Source organism: Macaca mulatta, chromosome 1 (genome assembly GCF_049350105.2).
Source record: "Macaca mulatta isolate MMU2019108-1 chromosome 1, T2T-MMU8v2.0, whole genome shotgun sequence".
Classification (NCBI taxonomy): Eukaryota; Metazoa; Chordata; class Mammalia; order Primates; family Cercopithecidae; genus Macaca; species Macaca mulatta.
Genome location: NC_133406.1, coordinates 181,160,068 through 181,179,944, shown reverse-complemented (window position 1 = coordinate 181,179,944; position 19,877 = coordinate 181,160,068). Strand labels below are relative to the sequence as shown.

The 19,877-nt window shown below is 40.4% G+C and overlaps 1 protein-coding gene across 30 annotated transcripts in view; it reads left to right on the top strand.

The window, feature by feature from the left end:
* Positions 1-19,877, top strand: part of FGGY (FGGY carbohydrate kinase domain containing) — a 486,889-nt gene that overhangs the window by 191,667 nt on the left and 275,345 nt on the right. For 27 of the 30 annotated variants that reach the window (XM_077988455.1, XM_077988468.1, XM_077988427.1 and 24 more), the window contains one exon: positions 1,556-1,671. The exons of the other annotated variants lie outside the window; for them this stretch is intronic. In XM_077988455.1, the coding sequence (XP_077844581.1) occupies positions 1,556-1,671 (116 nt within the window). The remainder of the gene's footprint in view (positions 1-1,555; positions 1,672-19,877) is intronic. 30 annotated transcript variants of the gene reach the window in all.

The following is a 19,877-nucleotide window of genomic DNA, read 5'->3' as shown; positions in this document are numbered from 1 at the left end:
ACTATAGCAAACTCCAAATAATTCAGTATTGCAGTATGAGAAGGCAAGGGTGGGGATGGCCAGAACAGAGTGACTGTGGATATGGGCACAGTCGTATCACAAAGGGTTCTTTAAGCCCTGCTATGCATTGGACTTTGTCCTGAAGTTAGTGAGTAGCAATTGAAGGATCTTAATCAGAGATTGATATAAAATATTTTATTATATAAAGTTTGCCCTGGCACAATATGGAGAACAGATTACAAGGCTCTAGGGGAGCAACATAAAGAAGCAGTTACTTACCCAGCATGATAAGCGCTGTAGTAGAAGACATAATCCATGCTCTGGGAAATCAGAAGAGGAGTACCTAACCCAGAACGGGAATCTCAGCCTAGGTTTAAGTAAAAGTTTGAATTATCATAGTGAAGAAGCTGGGATGAGTTTTCCCAACAGATGGGGTTAGGGCAAAGACACTTAAGTGCATAAGAACATGACTTTCTTCAGAGAACTGCAAGTGACCTTTTATTGTTAGACTATAGAATATTAAGGGTGAATTAATGAGAAATGAAGCTGGAAAAGAAAGCATCCAGCATTCAAGTCTTCCTCCTACTAAATATTGCTTTAGACTGGAATGATCGTATCATTTATTATCTCCACCAGACACATCAAACACTTTTTTTTTAATCATAGAAACTTTTGAACATGTAGCGAGAGTAGTATAATTAACACCCATGAACCCATCACTAGGTCCCAACAACCACCCATGACCAATCCTGCCCTTAGCCACATGCCATTTACTTGTCCTTCTCATATTATTTAAAGCACATTCCAGAGACCATATCATCTTATGCAAACATTTTCAATATGTATCTCTAAATGATAAGGAGCCTTTTGTTAACATAACCACAACTACCAAGATCATATCTAAAATTTCATAATAATTAAATTTTTATCAAATAGCAAGGTTGTAATTTCTAATTATCTCACAAATGTCTTATAAACATAGATGTAAATACAAATATTCACATACAGTTTGTTTAATCAGGATCCAAATAAAGGACTGAAAGGACTGAGATTTTTTTTTTTTTTGAGACAGAGTCTCACTCTGTTGCCCAGGCTTGAGTGCAGTGGCACGATGTTGGTACACTGCAACCTCTGCCTCCTGAGTCCAAGCGATTCTCCTGCCTCAGCCTCCCAAGTAGCTGGGACTAGAGACACCCACCACCACACCTGACTAATTTTATATTTTTAGTAGAGACGGGGTTTCACCATGTTGGCCAGGCTGGTCTCCAACTTCTGACCTCAAGTGCTCTGCCTGCCTTGGCCTCCCAGAGTGCTGGGATTACAGGCGTGCACCACCATGCCCAGCCAGGGCTGAGACTTTTGAAAGTGAAGGAAGGTACTATCCATAATGAACAGGTATCCGTGAAGACTTTTTACCTAAGCAGGGATGTGTCATTATCTACATTGGCTTATTCTACTTCTTTAATACCTCTGCAGATATCAGGATGGGTATTTTGCAAAATATAAAGGAAGCCTCACTCATATGATCAGTTCTATATTTCTTCTGTTTTCTTAGGTCTCTCTGCTCCCTGGTGTGTAAGTGGACATACTCAGCAGAGAGAGGCTGGGATGACAGTTTCTGGAAAATGATTGGTTTGGAAGACTTTGTTGCAGATAATTACAGCAAAATAGGTAAAAGAATAAAACATCTGTAGAGTGATTATGTGCACTGGAGGATCTTGGTGGGTTTGTTGTTATTGTGGTTTGTATGTTTGTTGTTTTTGTATGCATTAAAACACAGGAATGAAGTTTACTTTTTCCAAGACAAATGAGTTAATTATGACGGGTAGGCCATGACTATTAGGCTCTTGCCTTAACATTTATATGAACTGAGTGGAGATACATGCTATGAAAATCTGCATTGAAATATAGAATCAGAAATTGCGCTAGGCGTGGTGGCTCACACCAGTAATCCCAGCACTTTGGGAGCTGAGGCAGGCAGATTGCTTGAGCCCAGGAGTTCGGGACCAGTCTGGGCAACATGGCAAAGCCTCATCTCTACAAGAAAAATACAAATGTTAGCCTGGCGTGGTGGCACGTGTCAATAGTGTCAGCTACTCCGGAGGCTGAGGTGGGAGGATTGCTTGAGCCTGGGAGGCAGAGGAGGTTGCAGTGAGCTGAGATGGTGCTACTGCACCGTAGCCTGGGCAACAGGCAGAGCAGAACTCTGTCTTGAAGGGGGGGGGGAAAGAAGAGAGAGAGAGAAAGAGAGAGAAATTTGTTGGGCTAGACCGAGGAAGATATTTGTAAGGAGTATCTTGGGAATAGCATACTGAAGGGGCTGTGTATGGACTGCTTCCAGTCAGTATTAGGAAAATAATTTTATAAATTAGGTTCACGGGACAAGGCAAGGCTGTGAACAGGTAAAAAGGCCTTTTATGTGGGTAGTAAAGTACATCTTCTATGCCCCAAGCACATTTCTCTGTGCTTGTATGTACCTTGTTTTATATATTTCTCACAACTACTGACAAAAGCACTGTTGCATGTTTACAGATGAGAATCAGAGAGATTAGTAACCTTGCCTAACCAGGCATGGAATCAATAAATGGTAAGTCAGGATTGAAATTCTCCCACTGGGAGGACCTGGAAGGAACTAATATTTTACTGGGACACAAATTTCAGCTTCAGTTACCTAATGGTTTAAGTGATTTGTAAAATGTATATGCCCTCCAAAAAATTAGTTGTTTTTTGCTGAATATTCCCATGGTATGTTGAAAATAGCTTTATTAGCATATATATTGATTACCTGTTTATGTATCTTGATTCCTCACTAGACTGTGAGCTCTTTGACATAAAGATTTTTACTTATTTACCTTTGTATTTCCTGTCCTGGCACAGGGCATGGCATATTTTCATATTTCAGTGACTTTTTGTTTAAAATATTGAGATGGTTTGTACTAGGAGGTTGGCACTCTTTGCTTTAAAAATCTTTAATGATATTTACTGATTTTAACATTATCTTTGGCAGTTGAGTACAACTTCAACTCTGATTTTCTGATTACTGTTATATTTTTCTGCTCCTCTTTCCTGCCTCACACATGACACATGTTTAATTAGTATATTAGCTCTGCTAATGGAGCAGTATCTACAAGAAATATTCATTAGAAGTCCATAATGTTAATCTAGCAGAAAATTTCCAGAGTAACTTTATTAGATTTTTTCCCTGTTAAGTTAATGGATTTTTAATGGATGTCCTAAGGAGACATATCATTAAGCAGAATATTGCTGTACGTGAATTAAAACTTACCCATTTATCAAAATTAATTGTGTGATGTTTCCTTTGATTTTCACTTCTGGGGACCTGAGCATGTAGTTTCAGTCTGAACCCAAAGTAGAAGATATTTAAGAGGCTGTTTATTCTCAGTTGTGACTTTCAGAAACTCCTCTGGAAGCTACCTCTAGACATTCTTTAGCAATTCTTGGAACTATGAAAAATGAATCTCAAAAGCCTCCCTATGAAGTGTTAAACATTTCCAATGGCCTCATTGCCCGTCAAGATGTGGACAATATAGTGTAAAACCTTTTAGCAGATTTGAGCATTGAGCATCCTGGATTTGAGCATTAATACAATTACCATAATTTGCTCCATGTGGAGCTTTTAGCCAAGTGTTTACCAGGCTTCCTGGGCCCATGCAGTAAATAAATGCTTTCCCCGAAAACTGAACACCTCAGCAACTGATGGTCTTATGGAGGAATTTTTTAAAAATGAATTATTTATGAAGTGTAAGTTAAGGATCAAATGCAACATTTATATGGTGTATTTCAAGGACAGGAGAAAAAATTTACAGGGTTTAAGTAACTACATGCAAGTTTCTAAAGCTAAAATGTTACTACCTAATGCCTTCTTTCAAGGAGGTATTTGGATGGCTTGGTTTGGGAACATTATACAAAGTAAGGAAAAATAGTTTTGTGCATCGAAAGAATATAGTAGAAATTTCTTTACAGTTGAAACTGTGCAAATTGACTTAATATTCAGAACTGATGGAGAAAAATGAAACACAGTTTTTGGGTAGGGGATTATATAGCCCTACTGATAAAATGATCTGTGTTCAATAAAATCATCCAACAAACTGATCTGTGTCAATAAATTTTGACCTTTAGTTCCACATGACTAATTCCCAAGTTACCTATCTAATCCTAGGCATCTATCAAAAGCACACAGGAAGGAAGAGATCAGCAGGGAGAAAGGACCCTTAGGAAGATAAGCAACATCCCACCTGTTCTAATTGATTATCCAGGTGCCATTTCAGCATGCCCCAATTGCCTTTTTAATTCGTGAGAAAATCTCTTGTTCTACTATTGGGGTAGCCCACTTTATGAAAATTCATGTGTTCAACATGGCTGAATTATAGAGTGATTATTTGCATTACTAACAGGGTTTGTCATATGAAGGGATTCAGTGTATTAGCTTATAGATCATTCCTTTATTTGGGACCAGGGAAGCCAGGCAAAGAATAAATGTAAATTCCAAGTCCAAGAAGTTAGTAAGTGAGAGGCAGAAATGAAGGTAAAGGGCAGGAGACAGTTTCTTGAGAGGAGGGAGGCTGCTTTTAAAATGGGTTTCCTCGACCTGGGAAGCACATGGGGTTGGGGGATTTCCCTTTCCTACACAAGGGAAGCCGTGACAGACTATACCTGGAAAACCGGGACACTGCCACCTAAATACTGGGCTTTTCCAACATTCTTGGCCAATGGCACATCAGTAGATTATATCCTGCTCCTGGCTTGGTGGGTCCCATGCCCATGGAGCCTTGCTCACTGCTAGAGCAGCATTTCGAGATTGAACTGTGAGGTGGCAGCGAGGTCGAGGGAGGGGCGTCTGCCATTGCTGAGGCTTAAGTAGGTAAACAGAGTGGCTGCAGAGCTTGAACTGGGTGGAGCCCACCTTAGCTCAACAAGGCCTGCCTGCCTCTGTAGACCCCACCACTGGGGGCAGGGCATAGCTGAATAAAAGGCAGCAGAAACCTCTGTAGTATTAAATGTCCCTGTCTGACAGCTCTGAAGAGAGCAGTGGTTCTCCCAGCACGGTGTTTGAGCTCTGAGAACTGGACAGACTGCCTCCTTAAGTGGGTCCTTGACCCCCATGTAGCCTAAATGAGAGACACTTCCCAGTAGGGGCTGACAGACACCTCATACGGCCGGGTGCCCCTCTGAGATGCAGCTTCCAGAGGAAGGATCAGGGAGCAGTATTTGCTGTTCTACAGTATTTGCTGTTCTGCAGTATTTGCTGTTCTGCAGCCTCCACTGGTGATACCCAAAAAACAGGGTCTGGAGTGGACCTCCAGCAAATTCCAACAGACCTGCAGCTGAGGAACCTGACTGTTAGAAGGAAAACTAACAAACAGAAAGGAATAGCATCAACATCAACAAAAAGGATGTCCACACCAACACCCCATCTGTAGATAACCATCATCAAAGACCAAAGGTAGATAAAACCACAAAGATGGGGATAAAACAGAGCAGAAAAGCTGAAAATTCTAAAAATCAGACTGCCTCTCCCACTCCAAAGGAATGCAGCTCCCCTCCAGCAACGGAACAAAACTGGATAGAGAATGACTTTGACAAGTTGACAGAAGTAGGCTTCAGAAGATCGGTAATAACAAACTTCTCTGAGCTAAAGGAGGATATTTGAACCCATCACAAAGGAGTTAAAACCTTGAAAAAAGATTAGTCAAATGGCTAACTAGAATAAACGTGTAGAGAAGACCTTACATGACCTGATGGAGCTGAAAACCATGGCATGAGAGCTACCTGACACATGAACAAGCTTCAATAGCCAGTTTGATCAAGTGGAAGACAATGTATCAGTGATTGAAGATCAAATTAATGAAATAAAGTGAGAAGAGAAGTTTAGCGAAAAAAGAGTAAAAAGAAACAAACAAAGCCTCCAAGAAATGTGGGGCTATGTGAAAAGACCATATCTACGTTTGATTGGTGTACCAGAAAGTGACAGGGAGAATGGAAACAAGCTGGAAAACACTCTACAGGATATTATACAGGAGAACTTCCCCAACCTAGCAAGGCAGGCCAACATTCAAATTCAGAAAATACAGAGAACACCACAAAGATACTGCTCGAGAAGAGCAACCCCAAGACACATAATTGACAGATTCACCAAGGTTGAAATGAAGGAAAAAATGTTAAGGGCAGCCAGAGAGAAAGGTTGGGTTACCCACAAAGGGACGCCCATCAGACTAACAGCAGACCTCTCAGCAGAAAGTCTGCAAGCCAGAAGAGAGTGGGGGCCAATATTCAACATTGTTAAAGAAAAGAATTTTCAACCCAGAATTTCATATTTAGCCAAACTAAGCTTCACAAGTGAAGGAGAAATAAAATCCTTTACAGACAAGCAAATGCTTAGAGATTTTGTCACCACCAGGCCTACCCTATAAGAGCTCCTGAAGGAAACACTAAACATGGAAAGGAACAACTGGTACAAGCCACTGCAAAAACATGCCGAAATGTAAAGACTGTCGATGCTAGGAAGAAACTGCATCAACTAACGAGCAAAATAACCAGCAAATATCATGATGACAGTATCAAATTCACACTTAACAATATTAACCTTAAATGTAAATGGGCTAAATGTGCCAATTAAAAGACACAGACTGGCACATTGGATAAAGAGTCAAGACCCATTAGTGTGCTGTATTCCGGAGACCCATCTCACATGCAGAGACACACATAGGCTCAAAATAAAGGGATGGTGGAAGATCTACCAAGCAAATGGAAAGCAAAAAAAAAAGTAGGGGTTGTAGTCCTAGTCTCTGATAAAGCTGACTTTAAAACAACAAAGATCAAAACAGACAAAGAAGGCCATTACATAATGGCAAAGGGATCAATTCATCAGGAAGAATTAACTATCCTAAATATATATGCACCCAATACAGGAGCACCCAAAGAGATTTGGACTCCCACACAATAATAATGGGAGACTTTAACACCCCACTGTCAGTATTAGACAGATCAACGAGACAGAGGCTTAACAAGATGTCCAGGACTTGTATTCAGCTCAGCACCAAGCAGACCTAATAGACATCTACAGAACTCTCCACCCCAAATCAGCAGGATACACGTTCTTCTCAGCACCACATTGCACTTATTCCAAAATTGGGCAAGTAGTTGGAAGTAAAATACTCCTCAGCAAATATAAAAGAACAGAAATCACAACAAACTGTCTCTCAGACCACAGTGGAATCAAACTAGCACTCAGGATTAAGAAACTCACTAAAAACTGCCCAAATACATGGAAACTGAACAATCTGCTCCTGAATGACTACTGGGTACATAATGAAATGAAGGCAGAAATAAAGATGTTCTTTGAAACCAATAAGAATAAAGACACAAAGTACAAAAATCTCTGGGACACATTTAAAGCAGTGTGTAGAGGGGAATTTATAGCACTAAATGACCACAAGGGAAAGCAGGAAAGATCTAAAATTGACACCCTAACATCACAATTAAAAGAATTAGAGAAACAAGAGCAAACACATTCAAAAGCTAGCAGAAGGCAAGAAATAACTAAGATCAGAGCAGAACTAAAGGAGATAGAGACACAAAAAAACCCTTCAAAAAAATCAGTGAATCCAGGGGCTATTTTTTTGAAAAGATCAACAAAATTCATAGACTGCTAGCAAGACTAATAAAGAACAAAAGAGAGAAGAATCAAATAGACGCATTAAAAAATGATAAAGGGGATATCACCACTGATCCCACAGAAATACAAACTACCATCAGAGAACACTAGAAACACCTCTATGCAAATAAACAAGAAAATCTAGAAGAGATGACTAAATTCCTGGACACATACACCCTCCCAAGACTAAGCCATTCAAGTTGAATCCCTGAATATACCAATAACAGGCTCTGAAATTGAGACAATAATGAATAGGCTACCAACCAAAAACAGTCCAGGACCAGATGGATTCACGGCTGAATTCTACCAGAGGTACAAAGAGGAGCTGGTACCATTCCTTCTGAAACTATTCCAATCAATAGAAAAAGAGGGAATCCTCCCTAACTCATTTTAGGAGGACATCATCATCCTGATACCAAAGCCTGGCAGAAACTCAACAAAAGAGGGAATTTTAGACCAATACTCCCTGATGAACATCAATGTGAAAATCTTCAATAAATTTCTGGCAAACCGAATCCAGCAGCACATCAAAGAGCTTATCCACTACGATCAAGTTGGCTTCATCCCTGGGATGCAAGGCTGGTTCAACATATGCAAATCAATAAACATAATCCATTGCATAAACAGAACCAAAGACAAAAACCACTTGATTATCTCAACAGATGCAGAAAAGGCCTTTGACAAAATTCAATAGCCCTTCATGTTAAAATCTTAATAAAGTAGGTATTGATGGAATGTATCTGAAAATAGTAAGAACTATGTATGACAAACCCATAGCCAATATCATACTGAATGGGCAAAATCTGGAAGCATTCCTTTTGAAAACTGGCACAAGACAGGGATCCTCTCTTTCACCACTTGTTTTAAACATAGTGTTGGAAGTTCTGGCCAGGGCAATCAGGCAAGAGAAAGAAATAAAGCGTATTCAGTTAGAAATAGAGGAAGTCATTGTCCCTGTTTGCAGATGACATGATTGTATATTTAGAAAACACCATTGTCTCAGACCAAAATCTCCCTAGCTAATAAGCAACTTCGGTGAAGTCTCAGGATACAAAATCAATGTGCAAAAGTCACAAGCATTCCTATACACCAATAACAGACAAACAGAGCCAAATCTTGAGTGAACTCCCATTCACAATTGCTACAAAGAGAATGAAATACCAAAGAATCCAACTTACAAGGGATGTGAAGTACCTCTTTAAGGAGAACTACAAACCACTGCTCAATGAAATAAAAGAGGACACAAACAAATGGAAGAACATTCCATGTTCATGGATAGGAAGAATCAATATTGTGATAATGGCCATACTGCCCAAGGTAATTTATAGATTTGATGCCATCCCCGTCAAGCCACCAATGACTTTCTTCACATAATTGGACAAAAGTACTTTAAAGTTAATTTAAAAACTACTTTAAAATTAATATGGAACCAAAAGAGCCCACATTGTCAGGACAATCCTAAGCCAAAAGAACAAAGCTGGAGACATCACGCTACCTGACTTCAAACTATAATACAAGGCCACAGTACCCAAAACAGCATGGTACTTGTACCAAAACAGAGATATAGACCAATGGAACAGAAAAGAGCCCTCAGAAATAATACCACACATCTAAAACCATCTGATCTTTGACAAACCTGACAAAAACAAGAAATGGGGAAAGCATCCTCCATTTCATAAATGGTGCTGGGAAAACTGGCTAGCCATATGTAGAAAGTTGAAACTGGATTCCTTCCTTATACCTTATACAAAAATTAACTTAAATGTTAGACCTAAAACCATAAAAACCCTAGAAGAAAACCTAGGCAATGCCATTCTGGACATAGACATGGGCAAGGACTTCATGTCTAAAACACCAAGAGCAATGGCAACAAAAGCCAATATTGACAAGTGGGATCTCATTAAACTAAAGGGTTTCTGCACAGCAAAAGAAACTACCAACAGAGTGAACAGGCAACCTACAGAATGAGAGAAACATTTTGCAATTTACCCATCTAACAAAGGGTAATATCCAGAATTTACAAGGAACTTAAAAAAATTTACAAGAAAAAAATCAAACAACCCCATCAAAAAGTGGGCAGAGGATATGAACAGACCCTTCTGAAAAGAAGACATTTATGCAGCCAACAGACACATGAAAAAATGCTCATCATCCCTGGTCATCAGAGAAATGCAAATCAAAACCACAATGAGATACCATCTCACAACAGTTAGAACTGCCATCTTTAAAAAGTCAGGAAACAACAGGTCCTGGAGAGGATGTGAAGCAATAGGAACACTTTTACACTGTTGGTGAGACTGTAAACTAGTTCAACCATTGTGGAAGACAGTGTGGCAATTCCTTGAGGATCTAGAACTAGAAATACCATTTGACCCAGCCATCCCATTGCTGGGTATATACCCAAAGGAATTTAAATCATGCTGCTGTGAAGACACATGCACACGTTATGTTTCTTGTGGCACTATTCACAATAGCAAAGACTTGGAACCAACCCAGATGTCCATCATTGATAGACTGGATCAAGAAAATATGGCACAGATACACCATGGAATACTATGCAGCCATGAAAAAAGGATGAGTTCATGTCCTTTGTAGGGATATACATGAAACTGGAAACCATCATTCTCAGCAAACTATCGCAAGGACAGAAAACCAAACACCGCATGTTCTCACTCATAGGTGGAAATTGAATAATGAGAACACTTGGACACAGGGCGAGGAACATCACACACTGGTGCCTATCATGGGGTGGGGTGAGCAGGGAGAGAGAGCATTAGGAGATATACCTAATGTAAATGACGAGTTAATGGGTGCAGCACACCAACGTGGCACATGTATACATTTGTAATAAACCTGCACATTGTGCACAGGTACCCTAGAACTTAAAGTATAATTAAAAAAAAATTTTAAGTAAAGAACCTTGGCTGGGCATGGTGGCTCACACCTGTAATCCCAGCACTTTGGGAGGCCAAGGCAGGTTGATCATGAGGTCAGGAGATTGAGACCATCCTGGCTAACATGGTGAAACCCCATCTGTATTAAAAATGCAAAAAATTAGCCAGGTGTGGTGACAGTCACCTGTATTCCCAGTTACTCGGGAGGCTGAGGCAGGAGAATGGTGTGAACCTGGGAGGCAGAGCTTGCAGTGAGCCGAGATCACACCACTGAACTCCAGTCTGCTCAACAGAGCAAGACTCTGTCTTAAAAAAAAAAAAAAAAAAAAAAAAAAAAGAGTCTTAACCAATGAACTAATGATAGGTATATGCTGTTGACATAAAAGTGCAAAAATCCTCAATAAAATACTGGCAAACTGAATCCAGCAGCACATCAAAAAGCTTATCCAACACGATCAAGTTGATACGCCACCTGAACAGAGCCACCTGAGGCAAGAGTGCAGTATTGTCTTTGGTCACACTGAATCAAAGTTCAGGGATCTTCTACCTGTTGTTGGAATCTGGCTAGACTTTGGAACCTGCGCAATACTGACTTATCCACCCATTGGCTGGCCAATAAGTTGAGACAAAGAGAAAAGAAGCCACCTATACTTGCCTGAAGCAAGCTGCACTTGATCAGCTTGATTTATGAACTCAGAGTCCACAGGCCTGAGTACAGGGTGGCTCAAGAAAGTATTAGTTCTTTTCTGCTGCTATAACAGAATACTTGAGGTTGTGTGGTTTATAATCAGCAGAGTTTAATTCAGCTCAGGGTTCTGGAGGCTGCAGTGTCCAAGGGTGCCAATAACTTCTGGGAATCTGGTAAGGGCCTTCTTGCTGCATCATCCCATGGCAAAGGCTGCAAGAGTGTGAGACTGCACACACAAGAATGAGAGTGGGCGAGAGGGGTCTGGGCTTTCTTTTATCAGAAGTGCCTCCTAAGACAATGGCATTAATACATTCATGAGGGCAGAACCCTCATGGCTTAATCACATCTTAAAAGTCTCGCCTCTTAATACTGTCCCAATGGCAATGAAATTTTAACACGACTTTTTGTTTTAATGTGCTGAGCTTTTGTTCATTTTTTTTTTAACTTTTAAGTTCAAAGGTATAAGTGCAGTTTTGTTACATAGGTAAACTTGTGTAATGGGGGTTTGTTGTACAGATTATTTCATCACCCAGGTATTAAGCCTAGTACCCATTAGTTATTTTTCCTGATCCTCTTCCTCCTCCCACCTTTTGCCCTCCACCCTCCAGAAGAACCCAGTGTGTGTTATTCCATGTGTTCTCATTCTTTAGCTCCCACTTAAAAATGAGAACATGCGATATGTGGTTTTCTGTTCCTGTGTTAGTTTGCCAAGGATGATGGCCTCCAGCTCCATCCATGTCCTTGCAAAGGACATGATCTTGTTCTTTTTTTATGGCTGTGTAATAATTCATGGTGTACATGTACCACATTTTATTTATCCAGTCTATCACTGATGGGCATTTAGGTTGATTCCATGTCTTTGCTATTGTGAATAGTGCTGCAGTGAACATACATGTGCATGTGTCTTTATAGTAGAATGATCTATATTCTTTTAGGTGTATACCCAGTAATGAGATTTCTGGGTCAGATAGTATTTCCGTCTTTAAGTCTTTGAGGAATCACCACACTGTCTTCCACAATGACTGAACTATTTTACACTCCCACCAACAGTGTATCAACAGTGTTTAAGCATTCCTTTTTCTTCACAACCTCACAAGCATGTGTTATTTTTTGACTTTTTAATAGCCATTCTGACTAGTGTGAGATGGTATCTCATTGTGGTTTTGATTTGCATTTCTCTAATGATCAGTGATGTTGAACTTTTTTTTATATCAATATGACTTTTGAAGGGGACATTCAAACCATCACAGAGATACATGCCAAGCCTTCATGGACTCCACTTCAGGCCTGTGACCCCATTTCCCATTTAACATGGCCTCATGGATACTATTATACAATCTTTTAAGTCTCAGGGATCCAGCTAGGTGATTCCTTCTCCCATGGATGGAATAAGGGAGATTTTAAAGCAGGAAATGGGAGCTTTCTCACAAATACTACTTCATTTTAGGGGAAAGAAGAGGAAATTCCCTTTTGTAAACAAACCATAGAGGTTTCTAGCAACAACATGCATTATGTCCAGTGCTGGAAGCCTGAATCCAGTGATGGCATACATAGTTGTGGATGTTGTAAAATCCGTTTAGGGCAATTAATATTCAATATTCTGAATTTTTCCAGTAAAACTGGACATGTTTACAAGGATTCATCTCTTCGTTCTTTATAGTGTGTGGCTTGTTTTTCATTTTGATGTGAATGAGCCAGATAATTCAGTTATTTCTGTCCTCACAGAGTTTTGCTGAAGTGCTGCTTCATCTTTGTATCATGTGATATAAGTGCCAATTTTTCTAATTTATATTGAGCGCTCTGGAGAAATCTTTAACTACAGGTAATCCCAGCCTTTTCTAGGCTAAATGGGGCCCATCACACCATTACCTCGCTTGTCCTGAGGGAGGCTTATATGGTTTGGCTCTGCATCCCCACCCAAATCTCATCTCAAATTGTAATCCACACATATCAAGGGAGAGACCTGGTGGAAGGTGATTGGATTCTGGGGGCTGTTTCCCCAGTGTTTTTCTCTTGATAGTGAAGGAATTCTCAGGAGATCTGATTGTTTGATAAATGTTTGGCATTGTCCTTGCTTGTTCTTGCTATCTCCTGCCTTCCTTCCCCCTCTCCTTCCACCGTGGTTGTAAGTTTCCTGAGGCCTCCCTAGCCATGTGGAACTGTGAGTCAATTAAACCTCTTTTCTTCATATATTACACAGTCTCAGGTATTTCTTTATAGCAGTGCGAAAATGGAGTAATATAGGGGCCATCCCTGTGGGTACTCTGGACTGAGATTTGCCTTTGCCTGTCACCCTGAGCTTTTGATCTTACCTTATCCTCTTATCATCCTTCTCATTCCTGTCTAAGTAACAGAACTAGGTCTTTGGGTGAGTTACTTGATCTTTCTCAGCCTCAGTTAGTAGATTATGAAGATTAATAAGTGTATCATGAGGATTAAAGGTAATAATGCAGGTAAAGCTCTTAGCATACAGTAAATCTTCAGAAAGTACCTATCTGAAGGCAAGTACCTATCCTCTGAGTATTGATGCCTTATTTTACTGTTTAGTATCGAATTTCTGCCTGATAAAGAATGACTTGGAGGTCTCCATGCCAGTTAGCCATCCTTCCAGTCATGCATCCATCCAGCCACACTCCCTGAGTGTCTCCTGTGTGCCAGTTGCTGGGCTAAGTACTAGGGACACAAAAGTGAATTCATCATCCCTTTGGGGACCTCATGTCTACTAGGGGTAGGGGCGGGTAAATGAATGAGTAATCTCAAGGTTTTTCAGTAAGTCTACAGACATCCAAGGTGCCATGGAGAAGCAGAGCAGGCAGTCACTGGCACTGGTGGTGGTATCAAGGAAATTTTCTCATGAGATGGCGTTTTATGTGTCTGGAAAATTTGAGTAGTAGTTTACCAGAAGAGAGGGGAAATGTCTTCCAAGGCAGAAGAAACAGTGCAGGCACAGACATGGAGGCATGGAAGAGTGTAGGATATGTGTGAACTGTTGGGTGTGGATGGAGCATAGTGGACCTGAAGCAAGGTGGAGAGGAGTGGTGGTGGGCAAGATAGGAGAGTGGATGGGAGGCTAGTTTCTAATGGAACTTCTAACTTTCCTCAAAGATGGGGCCACCGATTAGAGACTCAACATGGCAAGATTCACTCCATTCCTTTCAAGAGATGGCTCTAATTACTACTCCTGCCAATGCAATAAATAAAACTTGAGGGCATTAGGAGTCATTTTAGAATGTTTGTGGCTCCTATGAAGCTGTGTGTGTGGGGGGGTGGGGGTTGGTGGTGGGGTAAGCCCATTTCTTTTTTAAAATCACATACATTGCGCCTTAGCTACCCTCCCTTCCATAAAGGTTTTTTGTGAAGCTGGAATGTGATATCAGATGTCACAGGGCAGTGTGGTTTATGAAGCCGGTAGAAATGTTAGTTCTTACCATTTGTAAGTACACCTTGGCACCTGGAGGACAGGAGTATTCACTCCTGCATCACTCTGTTCCAACGCTGTGTTCCCACTCCTTAGATTCCCAGAAGTACTGTTTTCAGCTGCTGGCCCTTCCAGGAATAGCCCTAAAGAGCCAGAAGGGCAAAAGAGTAGTGTTGACCACATCATGGTGATACAAGGTAATAGCTTTCAGAGGTTTTGCTCTGGAACTGTTCCTCCTTTCAATATGGCATCTGAAAGATAATTGGAAGTCCCCCAAAAGTGAGGTCACCCCCAACTTCTCTTCCTACTGCTGGAGAATCAGTGATTGTCAGAGCTGAAAGGGATCATAGAGATTTTGCTGTAATGCACTCATTTTATAGATAAAACACTGAGGCTCAGGGATGTGAGGTGAATTTCCTTGGTGCTGCAGCATTTTAATGACAGAAATGAGACCAGAAACCAGGTCTTCTGACCCCTGGTCCTGTGGTGGTTCTGTTCCTCCCTGCCACTTCTCCTGTTTGAGTTTTTCAGCAATGTGAGGACATTTAGCCAATCTGGATACTGACATTTGAAGGAGGCTAACCACTAGAAGAATGTCAAGGAAAGAAAGATTTATGTAGGTGAATTCACCCAGTCCATTGTCCAATCTTCAGTCATGCAAATGTAGGAACTGGACTTTGCCCAAGTCAGAGACATTTGGATCTAGGAACACACTGATCAAACCCTTAAGTGACTGATGTAGATAAACTAGAATAAATAAGCAATATGTTGATGGTTGCCTTGTTAATAGTTAAGAGATTGGTCAACAGGGTCACATGGACTTGACTTCAATTCTGACTGTCATCTGTAATGAAATTTCTGCTTATGTAACTTTGGGTGAGTTACTTGATCTTTCTCAGCCTCAGTTAGTAGATTATGAAGATTAATAAGTATATCATGAGGATTAAAGGTAATAATGCAGGTAAAGCTCTTAGCATATAGTAAATCTTCAGAAAATGATAGTTCTTACTACCATAATGATTGTCCATTCCTCTGAATTCAGATTTCTCTCTAGGTGGTAGGTTATCTGCCAAAGACCATAACCCCTTGAATAATCCCGGGTAATTATTGCCAACTTCTAGGTTTGGGATTTTTTTTTTTTTTCTGAGCTTCATCCTTGGATTCACACAACCTTTTTCCAACCAAGATACAATAAAACTAATTAGATTTCTGCTTCTAAATTATAATCACATTTCATAATCACAAGCCTTCCTTGAGAGTCATCTTAATTGGAATTAAGGGTTTTCCTGAATTCGTCAGGTCCACATGACTGGTGGTCTTTAGCTTTTTTCCATGAAAAGAGGGGTGCATATCTACAGGCAAATTAAAAAAATACAGGATATGTTGGTAATAATAACTAGTTAATTAATAATGGTTAATGTTCCTACAGTGCTTTACAACTTAGAAGAGTATTTCTTTTCATGCACTATCATATTTTTTTCTTCCACCAAACTTGTAAAATAGGTTTTATTTCAGTTTTGCACCTGGGGAAGCCAGAATTGATGAGCTTTGGTCTTTTCCATCTCAGTAGAAGGTGTCACAATTCTCCCTGTCATTCAGGACCCAAACCTAGAAGTCATTCTTGATGCTTCTCTTCTTCCTCTTATACCTTACATTTAACCTATCAACAAGTCCTTTCTGCTTTGCTCCAAAGTGGACCCTGAATGAGGCATTCCTGCCCCTCTTCACTATTAGTATCGTAGTTAAAAATAGTTTTATTTCTTGCTGGATTTGTGTGCTAGCCTCATAAATGGTCTCCCTGTTTCTGTCCTTCCCTCTGATAATCCATTCTCCACACAGCAGCCAGAGTGATATTTTAAAAATGTAAATCAGATCATGTTACTCTCCGGCTTAAATTCCTCCAGTGGCTTCCCATTGCAGTTGGGAAAAAAAAAATAACTCCTTGCCATATTCAACAAAGTCTTGCGTGATCTCTCTCTGACTTTTATTGCTTACCATGCCCCCACGTAGTCATCATCCAACCACAATAACCTTCTTTTTGTCCCTCAGACATTTCCAGTTTATGTAGCTTTCGCGTTAACTCTGCCCTCTGTCTGGCATGGCCCTTCTCAAAATATTCACATGGGCTATCTCTTTCTCTTTGTTCAGATCTCAGCTTCAGTGTCATCAGAGAAGAGCTTCCCCTTACCACCCAAACAGTCCCTTCTTCTACTCCAGCAGTATTCCATTTCCCTGTTGTATTTTATTCTTAGCACTCGTCCCTATCCAAAATTAATCAGTCTTGCCTAGGTGCTTTATAGATATTAACTTGTTTAATGCCTTTAACCAGTCTAGACAGGTACTACTATATTCGTTTTACTGATGAGGAAATTAAGGCAAGGAGAGTTTAAGTAAATTGCTCAAGGTCCCACAGTAAGTAATGGAGCCAGAGACAGGTCTGCTCTAGATCCTGCACATCTGTCCATGAAGCTGCAGTCTCCTGGCCTGGGCTTTGCTGATACAGCTGCAGTTCTCAGACCAAGTTCAATAAGAGTCCCAGTTCTAGTCCAGTGATACCTGAAGTCACATGTTTCATTCTGGGCCTCACATTTATGAAAGGTACTGACATCATGCTCCAGATGGAAAACATAATTTAAAGCCAGTGAATTTAAGAAGCAGTTGAACAGTTTTGGGTTGTCACATCAAATTGCCTGCCCAAGGTCAAAATATTAGTAAATTATAGATCTAGATTTTAATTGAGAGTTGTCTGACATCCCCCTCCTCAATGCTGACTTGAGATTATTCAAGATGACAGAAGATAAGTGCTGCCTCAGAGGTTCCTTCCTCCCTCTCTGTCTTTGAAAAAGCACAGGGAGAAGAGGGCTGAAGATGTGGCTGTCCAGTAAATTGGAACCATCTCGGCTCCTCTGAAATTCTAGAAGAATAAGTGAACAGTATGACACCCTGCAAAACTTCATGTGTCTTAATCACATTAAAATTCACAATTCAGTTTTGGATTTATTTTTCCTTGCTTTGTGAAAGTTATTGACTTGGGACTTGCTTCTGGATCTCAGTTGGACGTCTGACCTCATGCCATTATTGTCATCCATTTAGAGGTCATTTATTTCAGTGTTCTTGAAAGGCAGCCATTCCCAATGGTTGGCCTTCTCTATTGCATGTGACACATCGTAGCTCTTCTGCTTAGCTTTTCTTGGTCACACAGCTAGCAGGTGGTGACTTTGGCCTCCATTGTGGCCCTTACCTCTGACTTTGTAGCTCCTCTGCAGTACTCTTCGCTCTGGTTCTGTGGAGTTTTGACTCCGAGATACCCATGACCTTTTAAGTTTCCCAGCACCAGCTAACCTTTCTGAGAATCTGCATCAGAGGGCTGCAGTGGTCAGGGTGGCAGGTCACCAGTTGACTAATGGCCTCCTCCAAGGTTTGCTGGCAGACACTGCGTTGCTGTGAACCCTATTGATCCCAGAAGTTTGCCTGCTGCTTAGACAGTCTTTGCGGGCGTGAGGAGGTAGTGAGTCATGGAGCCACCACCCTTGCTACCCATCTGTTCTTGTGGTGAGGAGAACAAAGATGATCTCTTTGTGGTATCATAAAACCTAGAAAGACATTAAAAATTCCGTTAAAATTTCATACCCTTTTAGCTCTTGAAATGTACAATCTATTATGAGGGGAAAAAAAATAAAACCCACTGTAATTTTCCCCTCACTGCCCTTACTTCAGAGGCTACTTAAGGGACCAGGTAATGATTTTACGGTGTTTATTAATACTTCATGTTCTGCTTCCCTCCCCCATTCATGTGTCTTTAAATTGAAAGCACAGAAACTGCCAGGGGATCTTTAAAATCCAGAGCTTTTGCGATGTCATATGTTGTTCTGTTATCGACATTGTATGTAGAGATCTATTTTTGACTCAGTGCTGGGCATGGAGTGGGGGGGCAGTATTTATTTTTAAAATGCACTTTGGAGTAATAGAAATTACATGAGTTTTGGAGCCAGATATACATGAGTTTGAATCCTGGCCCTGCCATTTACTACCTTTGTGACTGGTGTCAAACAAGTTACTTAACCTCCGAAGGCCACTGAGTTCAACCACTTTCCAGATGGGGAAAGTGATACCTGTCTCTGGTAATCTGGATGACCCCACACAGAGACCTCTTAATGCAGGCCTCGTGGGAACAATCTTGTCTTATCCTAATGTCCAGATAAGTTTTAGTTTTTCTTAGTTGTTCTGAGTAATTACTTTTATTTTCTCTGTCTCTCGTGGGTATCATGTAGAGTAACTGCAAGATATCCCTCACCCCTTTGGCTGCTTGGGAATTGACAGAATATTGAAGACTCATCTATAGTAGATTTATAAGCCATTGGTATAAAGCTATAACCTCACCTCAACTTATTTTGTTCCCATGTTTGGTTTATTTAATATTTGATCCCACTTACCTCATTTTATATTTGCCTACTAGTTATAAGCTGCCTGAAATAATTTATAACATAGCATGTAGAAATATGTCTGGAACATAGTAGGTACTCAATAGATAATTTGGTAAATGAATGAATAAATAAGCATTAGAGATACAGATACAATATGTTTCAGAGGAGAATTAAATAAAACAAGGCAAGATAATGAGTTTGTGCATTTGAGATATCTAAATAAAAATGTAGAGTAGGCATTTGGATCTATGCTGGGAAAAAAGGCTAGAAATAGAGATTTGGAAGTCATCAGTGTAGATGATATTTGAAGCCATAGATATGTGAGAGACTCTAGAGGGAGAAGAGAAATTTTAGTAATTTAGAGGCTAGGTAGAGGAAGATGCGCCTGCAAAGGAGGCTAAGGATGTACCTGTGAAGGGCAGGGAGATAATGAGGAGATTTTGGAAGGGGAGGGAACAACCTCCAAAGATGCTGAAAAAGGAAGGGAGATAAGAACTGGATATTGTTCATTTGATATAGTGACTCAGGGACCTTAGTAAAAGTCACTTGCTTATAATAGTGAGGCAGAAGATAAAGTTATATAGTAGCCACAGCTAACACTGAGCACAGAGGCTGTGCCAAGTGCTTAATGTGGACTGTTACATTACAACAACCTGATGAGATGTGTAGTCATCTCACCTCATTCCCATTTTTTACAGAAAATCAAAATGAGGCATAAAGAAGTTAATCACCCAAGGTCATATAGCTGGGTTCAAGCCAAGACAGATGTCAGGACTTA